General features: G+C 45.4%; 1 protein-coding gene across 1 annotated transcript in view; it reads right to left on the bottom strand.

Annotated features, from left to right (window-relative positions):
* Window positions 1-8,873: 8,873 nt before the first annotated feature.
* The window catches only part of LAPTM4B (lysosomal protein transmembrane 4 beta), a 76,465-nt gene continuing 70,095 nt past the window's right edge, over window positions 8,874-15,243 (bottom strand). The window contains 1 exon segment of the mRNA XM_025393746.1: window positions 8,874-10,087. Within this exon segment, the coding sequence (XP_025249531.1) occupies window positions 10,010-10,087 (78 nt within the window). The 3' untranslated portion in view covers window positions 8,874-10,009.

Genomic DNA, 15,243 nt, shown 5'->3' with positions numbered 1-15,243 from the left:
TCGTCTAATTAAATGGGAAACTGACAGCTTTACTTATTTAACACGAACCTCAAGTTGAAGATTCACCCCAAGTTTACAGTTTATACAGCTTTGCACAACCTGCTTTCCTTCTTGGGATGTATTAAATCAAATTAGTAGAAATTGATGGTTGTTAAGAAGCAGCAAGAAGTTATATGTACAGAATTCTGAAATTCTCGATGTCTCAAAGAAATGCATTACCTACTTTGATGTATTCAATCTGCATTTAAGTCCTCTGCCACTTACTATATGACTTTGGCCCAGTTATTTACCTCTAAAACCCTCGGTTTCCTCACCTGTAAAATGGGGAGAGAGTTAACAATATATCTAAGCATGCCTGCATACAGGAAGGGCTCGATAAATGGTAAATGTTTTTCTACCTTATAAAAGGGTAGAAGCTGCAGGGAAAGAAAGAGGGGCGAGGAGAAGAGGACCTGTGATCTTAAGTCAGGAAGGCAGGAATGACAGGGAGGGCACCAAAGGACACACATTAAATCAACAGGAGCAGATCTCGGGGAAAGAGAGGACAATTTTCCATTTTAGGCACAATGAATGTGAAATGTCAACTGATTGTCAAGATAGAGAAGACTGGGATTTAGAGCTGCTATTATTTTTTACTGAAGGCAACTAAATGTAGGAAAGGTAAATTTAATAAAAGATCTACAGTTAAAAACAAGTCAAGGAACACCCTGCGAAGTAAAATAGAGAAAGAGTGTAATTAGAAATACATTCCTTGGCCAGGCATGGTGGCTCACGCCTATAATCCCAACAGGCTGAGGCAGAGGATCACTTGAGCCAAGGGGTTCAAGACCAGCCTGGGCAATATAGCGAGATCCTGTCTCTGAATTAAAAAAAGAAAAAAAAAGAAATACATTCCTTTAGTTAAAATGAATAAAATAGGTATCACACAAAGGCCACCACACTGGGTGCAAGGGGTGTCCCTGCCACATGAGACAACATGGTCCTTTATGCTGTTGCTGGTCACAGACAGCAGACCCATTGCTCCTTGTCTTCCCAGAGCCAGGGCTTTCCTTAGGCACAGGTAAAGACTCATCTGCTCCTGAGCAGGCCTAGCTTGGACATCCTCATCTACGAGCCCAGAAATTGGAACGTGTCACTTGGATAGCAGGGGCTGAGACACTGCAGCCCAGACCTGTGACTAGTAAGTAGCAGCCAGGATGATGTCACACTCAATCCTAGCCTTTCCTGAGAAACGCAGCTCCAACCCTCATTGCTGGTGAACGATGTGCATCCTACCCTCAATCACACAGTTCTTACAAAACTATCTTTGCTCTATTGAAACAATATACTTGCTACATGTTGACATACATCAAGGGATATATAATTTTTAATTCCTGGATGAAGAGGTTTCCATCTTAATAAAAGTTGTGTTTACACTGTTAATGACTTTGGAAGAAAAAAAAAAAAAGGCTGGGCACCACGGCTCACTGTAATCCCAGCACTTTGGGAGGCCGAGGCGGGTGGATCATAAGGTCAAGAGATCAAGACCATCCTGGCCAACATAGTGAAACCCCGTCTCTCCTAAAAATACGAAAATTAGCTGGGCGTGTTGGCGCGTGTCTGTAGTACCAGCTACTTGGGAGGCTGAAGCAGGAGAATTGCTTGAACCGGGGAGGCGGAGGTTGCAGTGAGCTGAGATCATGCCACTGCACTCCAGTCTGAAGACAGGGCAAGACTCCGTCTCAAACAAACAAACAAAACAAACTGTATCTACTTCTGCCGCTCCTGGTTTGGTGCAGACTTGATACCTCTTTTGTGAAGCAGCAGCTGAGATGCTGGCCATGGCCAACAAAAAGCCCAAGGAAAGAGTCAAGACAGGGCCGGGGCGGTGGCTCACGCCTGTAATCCCAGCACTTTGGGAGGCCAAGGCGGACAGAGCGCTGCCTGACGTCAGGAGTTGAAGACCAGCCTGGCCAGCATGGTGAAACTCTGTCTCTACTAAAAATACAAAAATTAGCCAGGCATGATAGCAGGTGCCTGTAATCCCAGCTACTCAGGAAGCTGAGGCAGGAGAATCGCTTGAATCCAAGAGACAGAGGTTGCAGTGAGCCGAAATCGTGCCATTGCACTCCAGCCTGGGCAACAGGGTAAGACTCACTCCATCTCAAAAAAAAAGAGTCAAGACAGAACAATGATCATATTAATTAGAAGGTAGCAGGGCAGGATGGTTCTGTGATGCAAGTTTAATTTTTGCATATATGTATATTTTTTGAGATGGAGTCTCGCTCTGTCACCCAGGCTGGAGTGCAGTGGTGCAATCTCAGCTCACTGCAACTGCTGTCTCCTGGGTTCAAGTGATTCTCCTACCTCAGCTTCCCAAGTAGCTGGGACTATAGGCACGCACCACCACCCCTGTATTTTTTTTATTTTTATTTTTGTATTTTTAGTAGAGACGGGGTTTCACCACGTTGTCCAGGCTGGTCTCGAACTCCTGACCTCAAGTGATTCACCCACCTTGGCCTCCCAAAGTGCTGGGATTACAGGCATGAACCACTGCTCTTAGCCTGTGGTGCAGTTTAAGGGGCATACGCCACTCAGTAAACTAGGCCAGGTGTGGTTGCTCACCCCTGTAATCCCAGCACTTTGGGAGGCCAAAGTGGAGAGATCACCTGAGGCCAGGAGTTCGAGACCAGCCTGGCCAACATGGTGAAACTCTGTCTCTACTAAAAATACAAAAATTAGTCGGGCGTGGTGGCACGCCCCTGTAATCCCAGCTACTCAGAAGGCTGAGGCACGAGAATTGCCTAAACTTCGGAGGTGAAGGTTGCAATGAGCCGAGATCGTGCCACTGCACTCCATCCTAGGTGATAGAGCGAGACTCTGTCTCAAAACAAACAAACAACAACAACAAAAAAAACAAAAAGGAAAGAGGCATACATCTTAGTAAACTACTGGAAGCCTATTGTGAAGGACAGGGTTTGTCAATGAGGCAGATCAGATTCCAATTTGATAGGCAACCAATGAAACAGACACACTTGCACAGTTGGAAAAGGAGGATGAAGATACAACTGAGGTGTTGCAGCAGCAGACAGGAGGTGTCTACTGAAAAGGGAACCTGCTTCTTTACTCCAGAACTCTGTTCTTACAGACCAAGATTATATTCCCAATTAGAAAACTGCAATGTGGTTCCACCATATCCTGACTACTACAGTATAGGTTTCTCTATTCCTTCATTTCCTCCTTCCCCATTGCTTTACTGTACATCAAGTAATTGCTACATGTGCATAAGCATGTTCACTTTTTTCTTTTTGAGACAGGGTCTCACTCTGTCACCCAGGCTGGAGTGCAATGGCACAATCTTAGCTCACTGCAACCTCCATCTCCCGGGCTCAAGCAATTCTCCCAGCTCAGGCTCTTGAGTAGCTGGGACTAGAGGCCACCCATCAAAATGGCTAATTTTTTTTTTTTGTATTTTTTGTAGAGACGAGGTTTTGTCATGTTGCCTAAGCTAGTCTCGAACTCATGAGCTCAAGTGATCCACATACCTCCCAAAGTGCAGGGATTATGGGCATGAGACAGAGCGCCCCACCTGTTGTGTTTTTGGTTTTTTGTTTTTGTTTTTGAGATGGAGTCTTGCTCTGTCGCCCAGGCTGGAGTGCAGTGGCGCGATCTCAGCTCACTGCAAGCTCCGCCTCCCGAGTAGCTGGGACTAGGAGCTGCCTACCACCACGCCTGGCTAATTTTTTACGTATTTTTAGTACAGATGAGGTTTCACCGTGTTAGCCAGGATGGCATCGATCTCCTGACCTCATGATCTGCCCCCCTTGGCTCCCAAAGTGCTGGGATTACAGGCGTGAGACACCGTGCCCAGCCCCAGCCTGTTGCGTTTTTTAAAAACTAAATAGCCGGTATGTTTTGATTGACATCAAGTGGAAATGGGATGGGGAAAAATATTGTGTCAGTGAAAATACACCCTTTCTCCATTAGTGGCATGCTCATTCAACTCTATATTCCAGCAAGTTATTTTGTTCTTGTTTAAACAACAACAAAAACAAAAATCCTTGCATACCTTGTTCAACTGGAGAATTTTAATTGTAAAACCAATGACAATTTTATAACTTTCTTGTACGTAGCTGTTACAAGTAAGGCAATCTGTCTTTAAGTAGGAATAAATTACTCTAAAAAAGGAATCCTAGATAGTTTTCCCTTCAAGCCAAGCATCTTGTTGTTTAAATAAACTTTTTAAAAGTGTATCTAAGTTTTAGGTGGAATAAAACAAAACTTGAGTCTGTTGTTGTGCTCTTTTAAGCCAAATTCTTCATTCTAAAGCATCAGCTGCTCTCGCTGGTAAGGGTCACATAGATGAGTATATGGTGCTAAGACTTTAACTTTTTCTGGGTTGGCCAAGCCACAGCTTCTTGCTTGCTGTCTTGGTACTTTAGTCAGCAGAAGGCCTGCGTGGGCTTCTGGGCAGAAGGTTGCAGATCTGGCTGGTTTCCATACACCATGAGCCATTTGGCAGAAAACTTGGCCAGGGTACAGAAACACTTTAAGTGATTCCATGGGTGTGGAGACATCCTTGCAATCCTCCTTTTTCCTTCCCTTTTAACACATGTATCTGAGCTGCCAAAAACCCCTTTTATATGGGCCATGGGCACTGTTTTTGGTGTTTGTTAGGTCTGAAGAGGGAGCCTTGAAAAGCCTTAGCCTGCACTTTCTGCTGGCAGTTCTTTTGCATGAGTTGCTCTTTCAACACCTTGGCCAAGACACCTGCCCTCTCCCCTCCAGAACCCGAGACTGCCCACGTGACCAGCACCAATGCAGTTTAATGGTATTTAAGTCAGTTTCCAGACTGGCTGCAAAACCTAAACACATCTCTAAAAATCAAAGAGAGAAAGTATATGTGTTTATAGTCTCATTAGTTTTCCTCTGTCACAAAAAAAAAAAAAAAAAAAAGCTCACTTCACACAGCAAGATTTTCCTCAAATGAATAGTTCAAATACAATAATACATCTCTCTATGGAGAAAACTTTAATGGTTACAGTTTATACAGTTACAGTTATAACTGTAATGGTTACAGTTATAATGATCTCTATTGAGATCATTAATAATCAGTATTGTTGGTTAATGAACTGAGGGTAGAGAGGAAAGACAAATGGAATGTTTGGTTAAGCAGTCAAACTACACAAATATGTTTAGGACTAGAGTAAAAAATGGGGAGGGGGCAGAAAGGCTCGGAGAAGGGGAAATTTCTTTTTCTTCCTTTTCCCTCCCTTCTTCCCTCCGTTTCTTCCTTCCTCCCTCCTTTCTTCCTTTTCTTTCCCTCTTTCTTCTTTCTTTCTTCTTTCTTCTCTCTCAAGGGCTAGAGTGAAAAACGGGGAGGGGGCAGAAAGGCTTGGAGTAGGGGAAGTTTCTTTCCCTCCCTACCTCCCTCCTATTTTTTCGATCCCAGGCTGGAGTGCAGTGGCGTGATCTCGGCTCACTGCAACCTCAGCCTCCCCGGCTCAAGTGATTCTCATGCCTCAGCCTCCCGAGTAGCTGGGATCACAGGTGCATGCCACCATGCCCAGCTAATTTTTCTATTTTTAGTAGAGACGGGTTTCACCATGTTGGCCAGGCTGGTCTCAAACTCCTGACCTCAAGTGATTCGCCCACCTCAGCCTCCTCAAGTGCTGAGATTACAGGTGTGAGCCGCCGCGCCTGGCCATTTCTTGCATTCTTGAGGATGAAAGGAAGGGGGCAGGAACAAGGATACCAGCCTCTGGAGGAGCTGGCGCACATAGTATTCATGCAGGAAGAGGGTGCAGGAAGGAGAGGGACTATTGGCCTTAAGCCTCTTTTATATAACTTGGCATCCTGGAAATCTGACTAGCTTGTTCAGCGGAAGCTGTTTCTAGGGTGGACAGACCACAATTTAAGTCAAAGGGTGTGTATGCTTTCCTCTTTCTTCTGCCCCAGCAAAGAGACTTGAAAAACTGCAGGAGTAACTGCTTGTTTCTCTGTGGACAACAAAATAGGAGAAAGGGGCTAGATATCAAAATGGATTTGAAATACATTGAAAAGTATTTATCTGGATTAGCAATGAGACAAATAGATACAGTAACTGCTAAGGCATGTAATGTGCTCTGCTAGGTCATTTTAATCCAGCATCACAACCTTCCCATAGTGGAGACAAGAAGGGAACAATTCCTTACTCTGCAGAGGTAAATATGGAGGCAGCTCTTGACCTTAGCCTAGGTTATGCAACAAGTCAGGAAAAGCCAGCATATGGGATCTTTGAGAACGAAGGGATATCTCAGAGTCTATGGTGCTATTTGAGTGCTGCATGAATGAGATCAGCAGTCTTGTTTTCTCTCCAAGAACGCTATGTGACTCTCAAAATCAGCACTTCCTTCCATTTGACCATGCATCATTTTTCTTTTTTTCCGGAGATGGAGTCTGCTCTGTTGCCCAGGCTGGAGTGCAGTGGTGCAATCTCAGTTCACTGCAACCTCCACCTCTGGGCTCAAATTATTCTCCTGCCTCAGCCTCCCAAAGAGCTGAGATTACAGGTGTGCACCACCATGCCCAGTTAATTTTTGTATTTTTAGTAGAAATGAGGTTTTCCCATGTTGGCTGGTTGGGCTGGTCTCGAACACCTGACCTCAGATGAGGTCTCCCAAAATGTTGGGATTATAGGCATGAATCACTGTGCCTGGCCTGACCATGTATCATTTTTTATACTGCAAAAATAATTAGGCAAAGAGCTATAAAATCATGGGCAATGCCGGGCGCCGTGGCTCACGCCTGTAATCCCAGCACTTTGGGAGGCCGAGGCGGGCAGATCAAGAGGTCAGGAGATCAAGACCAACCTGGCTAACACAGTGAAACCCCCATCTCTACTAAAAATACAAAAAATAGGCCGGGCGCGGTGGCTCAAGCCTGTAATCCCAGCACTTTGGGAGGCCGAGACGGGCGGATCACAAGGTCAGGAGATTGAGACCATCCTGGCTAACACGGCGAAACCCCGTCTCTACTAAAAACACAAAAAATTAGCCGGGCGAGGTGGCGGCGCCTGTGGTCTCAGCTACTTGGGAGGCTGAGGCAGGAGAATGGCGGGAACCCGGGAGGCGGAGCTTGCAGTGAGCTGAGATCTGGCCACTGCACTCCAGCCTGGGTGACAGAGCGAGACTCCGTCTCAAAAAAAAAAAAAAAATACAAAAAATGAGCAAGGCATGGTGGCACGCGCCTGTAGTACCCGCTACTCGGGAGGCTGAGGCAGGAGAATGGCGTGAACCCGGGAAGTGGAGCTTGCCATGAGCTGAGATCATGCCACTGCACTCCAGCCTGGGCGACTGAGCGAGACTCTATCAAAAAAAAAAAAAAAAAAAAAAAAAAATCATGGGGAACAACATGCAATTAACTGTGATTTCCTATGTCCCTTCCCCAGGGATCATGAAACTATCTGATAGGGCTTTTCCATTTTTTTAGTTTTGAGACAAGGTCTCTCAGTCTGTCTTTCAGGCTGGAGTGCAAGTAGCATGATCATGGCCACAGTTCACTGCAGCCTCAACCTCCTGGGCTCAAGTTATCCTCCCATCTCAGCCTCCTGAGTAGCTGGGACTACAGGCACATGCTATGGTACCCAGCTAATTTTTAAATTTTGCAGAGATGAAGTCTCACTATGTTGCCCAGGCTGGTCTCTAACTTCTGGGCTCAAGCGATCCTCCTGCCTCGTTCTTCCAAGGTGCTGGGATTATAGCCACTGCCCCCAGCGCCTTCTCCATTTCTAGTAACTCATGTGTTTCACTTTGTGTCAATCTTCTAGACATAAAGCTTCAAGAAACAGAATTACTTAAGAAACAATTACTTACGTAGAGTTTATAAAGAATGCCAATGAGATACACCAAAAGAAATAACTGAGGCTGATTCTTTGGGATAAAAATGCCCCTTCCGGCCGGGCGCGGTGGCTCAAGCCTGTAATCCCAGCACTTTGGGAGGCCGAGACGGGCGGATCACGAGGTTAGGAGATCGAGACCATCCTGGCTAACACGGTGAAACCCCGTCTCTATTAAGAAATACAAAAAAAACTAGCCGGGCGAGGTGGCGGGCGCCTGTAGTCCCAGCTACTCGGGAGGCTGAGGCCGGAGAATGGCGTGAACCCGGGAGGCGGAGCTTGCAGTGAGCTGAGATCCGGCCACTGCACTCCAGCCTGGGCGACAGAGCGAGACTCCGTCTCAAAAAAAAAAAAAAAAAAAAAAAAAAAAAAAAAAAAAAAAAAAATGCCCCTTCCTACCTCTCTTATTTTAATCTCCCTTGGACTGTAGCAAAAATCTTAACTGCTTATTAAAAGTACACTATGGACACAAAGCAAACATATGCAAAACAGCTGAACACACGGTTAGGAACGTTGGAAGCTCGAGTCTGTTTGACCCCCATTCCTCTTGGCCTAAGATGCTGATTTTATCAGGACTGGGATATTAAAAACACTGTGTGTAGGCCGGGCGCGGTGGCTCACGCCTGTAATCCCAGCACTTTGGGAGGTTGAGGTGGGTGGATCATGAGATCAGGAGTTCAAGACCAGTCTGGCCAAGATGGTGAAACCCCATCTCTACTAAAAATACAAAAATTAGCCAGGCATGGTGGCGGGTGCCTGTAATCCCAGCTACTCAGGAGGCTGAGGCAGTGAATTGCTTGAACCCAGGAGGCAGAGGGCTCACTGCACTCCAGCCTGGGCGACAGAGCGAGACTTTGTCTCAAAAAAACACAAAAAACAAAAAACAAAAAAAAAAACCACCACTGTGTGTAAAACAAGCAATAAAGCCTACTCCTTAGGCTGAACTGGGTGCATCTGCCTGGCCGTATGTGGAGGGAAAGGTCCTCAGACACAATGAGCACAGAGTCACAAGGTCATCTTGGATGTGAGCAAACCTCATTTTAATTGCAAAATACTTCATTTACAGCACATTCAATAATGAACCTACAGGAGAGTTGCTGACTTTGGAACATATGAATATATAAAAATCCCTTGCAATTCAGGTAGTCAAGATAAAAAGCGATACAAGGAAAACAATCCTCATTTTTCTGAAAACTTTTACATTTTAAAAGGTGACTAGACATACTTGGAAGTTCAAAGTAGCAGGACGTAGCTTGCAGGGAAAGGAAAACCCTTTTCCATGCTGTTAGGCAAAAGTGTATCAAATATATCCCAATTCCACTTGATCAAGTCAGTTGGATGACCGCCTTGAACCAAGCCAGGGCAGAACGGTTAGTAAAAGCAGGCCCTGCGTGGGGATGCGAATCCAGAAGAGGGGCACCAGATCCCGCGCAGCGCCAAGCACATCCATTCCACCCTCTAACACATACGAGGCACGTCACCCCATGTCCCTGGACACAAGATCCATGAGAAGTCAGCAGATGGTCACTGCTCCCACGGCCTGGTGCTTTCTAATGGTCTTAATTCAGGCCATGGAGAAAATCCTTTACCACCAAACGCACACTGTCATTGAACTTAAGTCATAAAGGATGTTGTGGGGGGAATTCTTGTAACACAAATGTAAGGACTTCTATTTACCTAATCAGAACAATCATTACACAATTGACATTTCTGTTTCCATAAGGTTTTGTTCTCTATGCTGGAATGGCTGAAGAAGTAGTTATCTATTTTTGGTTTTATTTTACATTTTCAAATGAGAGGGAACAGAGAGAAAAAATGTGACTAACTGCCCAACTGGGGCCCAGCAGGTACAAAAGCAGACTTATCTGACTCTAGGTCCACCAGATTTGGGGGAAGTTTCAGTGCCTAGGGAAGGTTAGTGAAGCCCGTTATATCCCCGATCCTACAGGAAGAATTCCACAGCTAATCTATCACAGTGTTCTAGCAAAGCATATATTGAAAACTACAGTTTTCAACCTAACATCTAAATTTTAAAAAGTAGCATTTCAGCAACAAACAAGCTCAGAGAGCTCATCGCAAAAGTGAAATAACAGAACTATTGCTCAGATGTCTGCAAAGTCAAGCTGCTGCCCTCAGCTCCGCCCACTCGAAGGCTTAGGCAGACACGTAAGGTGGCGGCGGCTCCTTGGCAGCACCATTCACAGTGGCATCATCATACGGGGGTAGCAGCACCTGAGAAGAAAGAGGGACGGCAAGAGTTAGTGTTTCAAGAGCACGTACGTTCCCTGAGGTTTAGCTTTCACTGAACTTTTATGCAACTAAACATGTTCCACAACTTGTATCAAGTTCAATTTTCTAGCAAGTGGATACACTTCATTAAAAGACTTTTTGAATCCCTAAAGGAGCAAATGGAGAGCGACTCTCAAGCCGTGAGTTCTTCTAACCCTGTCCATGTGTACCTGGATGGCCAGAGGTCGGTGACTCTAGAAGAAATGGTGAGGGCTCTGAAGAGGAAAAAGGACCCCTAGGTGAGTGTGTCCGTGTGCACACACAAATAGGACTTGACTGACTACAGTAACCACTCATGGTGAGAACTGCAAAGTGTAGTGAAAATGCCAAGCTTTTGGTATCAGCCTGGATTTAAAGCCTGGGTCAGTCACATTTTATCAGCGTAGCCTTGGGTAAGTTACTTAACATCAGTTTCCGTGTCTATGAAATAAGGATACCTGAGAGTTGGCAGTCTACACACTGGCGATTTCAGCTTTCTTGGAGTAGAAAATGGAATACAGAATAGTTGTATCACCCTTCATTCAGTAAACTAACATTTATTATGCATCTAGTACGTAATAGTCATTGTGAGTATAAGATAATTAAGACAAAAGACAGTCCCTGCCCTTTAGAAGCTCAGAGATGAGAAGACAAAATAAAACCTCACCCCCCTCAAGTGATTTGTGGAAAGGGAAAGACTATTCACAAACGAAACCACACTTGGTTAGATTTTCTATCAGGAATATCATTTATGGTAAAGCGGTATTCATCAATTTTGTTAATTTTCATTTATCTGTCCCTTTAGCTCCTACCAGAACAACACTAAAATTTTAAGTCTGTTTCAAGTTTTTGTCACATTGCGTACACACACACAACACACACACCCCTCCTCTCTAGCTCTACACACTTCATTACTTCCCTCCTCCCAGTCTTGGGGCTTCTGTAGGGCTGAAGCCAGTCTCACTTCCCCGAGGCTGGGCCAGTGCCTAACTGACAGCAGGAACTCAGATGTCTGCAGAGTGATGGAGGTGCCATTTAGGCCCCTGAAAAGCCTGTATGGTTCCTTCGGCCACCTAGGCAGAGGGCACCTGTACTGGCTAGGGTCCAATCAGAACACAGAAGCCACACAGGGATGTGAATAAAGTTTAATGAACAATTATTAACAGGGGACTGAGGAGCGGGGAACTGACTAATGGGGGGAAAAGAGCACTAATGGATATGAAGATTGAAGGAGGGCACTCAGGAAGGAACAAGCTAGAACAGAGGTCCCCAGGGCTGGGCTAAGACACGGCTGGGGAGGGTGTGGCTGAAGCCCAATGGACAGTGAAGAAGCTTCCAGCTGAACCAGGTAGAGGCCAGTGTGCATAGAAGTGCCTGCGGGAAGCCGTTCCCGGGAGCCACTGCCCGCACTGGAAACCGCCTGAGAGGCAGGGGGTGCTGGCAGGCCTGTCATGAGGAGGTGCTGCCGCCGCTGTCTCTGCTTGCACTGGGCCCTGGGGAGCACTGCCAATAAGACCTGAACACTGCAGAAGCACACAGGAACCGGGGGCGGGCGGGGGGCAGGGGCTTTCCTCCTCCAGTGCCCCCCGACGGGCCTGGCTAAACAGGGTCAGGAGGTAAAGGAGGAGTATGTGCAAGGCCCAGCCCACTTCAAGCTAAATGGGACCCTGGAGCTCTGATGCAAGAAGCGGATAACTGGCCAGCAACACACAGGCAAAGGCAATGCGCCAGAGTCGCGCCCGCCAGCTCCCCGGCCTTTGTTCCTGAAAGAGGTAGTGACTTTGCCTATGTGCTAAATACTTTATATGTCAGGTATTACTCAAGGCACAGACTGGAGCAAATGTTCAGCGTTGCCCACGTGGAAAAGGAATGGAGTAGGCAAGATACACTCAGTACAGAACACACGCCTGAGGCAAGGAAGCACAGCAGGAAACCAGGTCCAACAAACCAGCACCCACTGAGCACCTAGGTGTCCAGGGCACTCAGTCACAGCGACTCGAACCTGAAAACATGTCTGTTCAGGGGCCTGCAGTCTAGCAGAAGGCAGACACAGGTAAAACTCAACATGAGCAATGTGTGGATGTAGACAAGATAGGAAAGGACAGACAAGGACAACCAATTTAAGCTGGGGAGTCAAGGAAGGCCTCTCAGTAGGATGACCAGGCGTGCAGTAAAGAGGATGACATTCCAGTAGGGAGTTAAGAGAGAAGCAGGCCACAGGGCACTTTCTGGAAACTGCAAGGGGTTCACTGCATTGAACACCGAAGGGAGAATGTTGCAGAGATGAATGAAGTTGGAAAGATAGGCAAGGGTCAGCACATGAAGAGAGCCTCATGGTCGACCTTGACAAGTTCTAGCCAGTATCTAACAACAGCATCTCCACTAGCAATTCCGCAAGTGTCTGCTTGAGCTGCAGGAAGAAAAAAGTATTCTCTAAAACAAAGCAACAGCTGTCTTCTCTGCATGTGCACATTGGACTTTAGGACTGAGCCCCCAGCACACATACGTGTGTGTGCATTAGATACAGCAACTTATAACAAGTGGAAACAGCTGTGACCAGCGCCGGAAATATTAAATTTGAGCATGACTGAGCTTCAACACAATGCCCCACCACTGCATTAAACAATTAACTGATTCATATACTTATCTTTAGATAAATTATGCTAAATCACGGTAGAGCTACTTAAATGTTTAAAACCTAGAGATGGGGTCTTGCCACGTTGCCCAGGCTAGTCTAGAACTCCTGGCCTCAAGTGATCCTCCCACCTCAGCCTCCCAAAGTGTTGGGATTACAGGCATGAGCCACCGTGCCCGACCTGTAGAGCTACGTCAAAGGTAAAAATCAGCTATCACAGCCACCATTTTTTTCTGAGCAAAACACAATATTCAAATCAAAATCTGCAAAATGTTCACAGATTAACATAAAATATTCTTGAAAAAAAAATGGTGCTGCAAATCTGCCTTTTGTCAAAATAAAACTTTCACATTACATTTGGCAGTCTGTCACTATTTCTTGTTATTCATCTTCAAACTCATTTTAAAGTTTCATTTTAAATCAACGCTTTAACATATTTGTTTTTTTTTTTTTTTTTTTTTTTTTTTGAGACAGAGTCTTGCTCTGTCACCCAGGCTGGACTGCAGCAGCACGATCTTGACTGACTGCAATCTCCGCCTCCTGGGTTCAAGTAATTCTCCTGCCTCAGCCTCCCAAGTAGCTGGGATTACAGGCATGTGCCACCACACCCAGCTAATTCTTAGTTTTAGCAGAGATGGGGTTTCACCACGTTGGCCAGGCTGGTCCCGAACTTCTGCCCTCAGGTGATCCACCTGCCTCAGCCTCCCAAAGTACAGGAATTATGGGTATAAGCCACCATGGCTAGCCAGTCAGTACTTTAACATCCTGATAGTCTTTTCTTTCAAATATTCTATGGCCTTGGACATTTAATCCAAAGCTTAAGATACTTGGAGAAGAATTTCTCCTTTCATTAAAGTTTCTGACACCCTCCCTTGTTTTCACTTTTCCTTCAACACATACTAAATACTGATTGCAAAATATTCTCCAGATGACGCCTTTGGACTACTTTCAAAGGTTCCCCACATGGCATTGGTTTTAAATCCTTATAGGGGCAGTATCATCTTTTTATCTAAGTGCTGCTGATATTATTGACGATTTAAAGGAAGGGCTGGTGAAGGAAGCATTGCCACAGTTTCCACTGCAGTCTATTCACTACAAACACTTGCTATTTTTCTTTTCTACAAGGATCAGTCAAGTACTCCAAAATCTGAGAAAATAACTACAGGATCAATGAACACAGAATGTGCCCATTAAGGTGCCATATAACAAAACTGGTGACAACTCTATTATTTTGACATTTGTGGAAGCTGGTGTTAGTTAAAATCACTCTTTTTGTTTTTAAAAATTTAACCATTCACAATGAATGATCAAAAATAATCTCTGAGAACTAAGAATATAGGTCATGCCCTACTTCTGAAGTCACTTCCTGACAAGCAGCAGCTACTCAAGGACCATCTAGATAAACATACTCATGAGTTTAAAACCACAACCACAGACTGCTTTAGGTCAAGCAATGCTTAAAACAACCAAATTCTAATCTAAGTTCAGTTTCTTGGAGTTGGTTTTAACATGAGTTCAGCTACGGAACGGCTGGATGACAGTGGAACTCTCTTCCACACAGAAGAAAAATCCCCCTAATGCCCTCAGAAGTTCTTTAGGAAGATTATCCTCTGTCTATATGTAATGTCTCTTCTACTGAAGTTGTTATGCGAGGTGACAGCCTACTGGTGGGAAAGAAACTCATCATTCATTCCAATTCAACTCAACAAAGATTCAGAGTGTTACCAGAGGTAACTTCATTCTTCTTAGCTACATCAACATATAGAACAGTTGTGGGGAGAAATAAATCAACGGTTGCAAAATCTGACATCCTAGAATAAAAGTGATTCCAACTAGGCCAAAATCCACAAGACATTAATAATTTGGGGAAACTGGCTGGGTACAGTGGCTCATGCCTATAATCCCAACAGTCTGGGAAGTTGAGTGAGGTGGGTATATGTTTGAACCCATGAGTTGGAGACCACCCTGGGCAAAATAGCAAGACTCCATCTCTATTTAAATTTAAAGTATTTTTGGGAAAACGAATTCACTCCATCAAATAATAATAAATGACAAAATGCTCAGGAGGGAAGAACTATTTATTGGTAAAAACAGAAAATATTTAGGCCCAGCACAGTGGCTCACGCTGTAATTCCAGTAGTTTGGGAGGCCGAGGCAGGCGGATCACCTGAGGTAGACAGTTTGAGACCAGCCTGACCAACATGAAGAAACCCTGTTTCTACTAAAAATACAAAATTAGCCAGGCGTGGTGGTGCATGCCTGTAATCCCAGCTACTTGGGAGGCTGATGCAGGAGGATTGCTTGAACCCAGGAAGTGGCAGTTGTGGTGAGCTGAGATCACGCCACTGCACTCCAGCTTGGACAACAAGAGCGAAACTCCGCCCAAAAAAAAGGAAGGAAGGAAGGGAGGGAGGGAGGGAGGGAAAAAGGGAGGAAGCGAGGGAGGGAGGGAGGGAGGGAGGGAGGGAGGGAGGGAGGGAGGGAG

Source organism: Theropithecus gelada, chromosome 8, assembly GCF_003255815.1.
Source record: "Theropithecus gelada isolate Dixy chromosome 8, Tgel_1.0, whole genome shotgun sequence".
Classification (NCBI taxonomy): Eukaryota; Metazoa; Chordata; class Mammalia; order Primates; family Cercopithecidae; genus Theropithecus; species Theropithecus gelada.
Note: the sequence above shows the minus strand (reverse complement) of the source record. Positions and strands in the feature narration are given on the sequence as shown.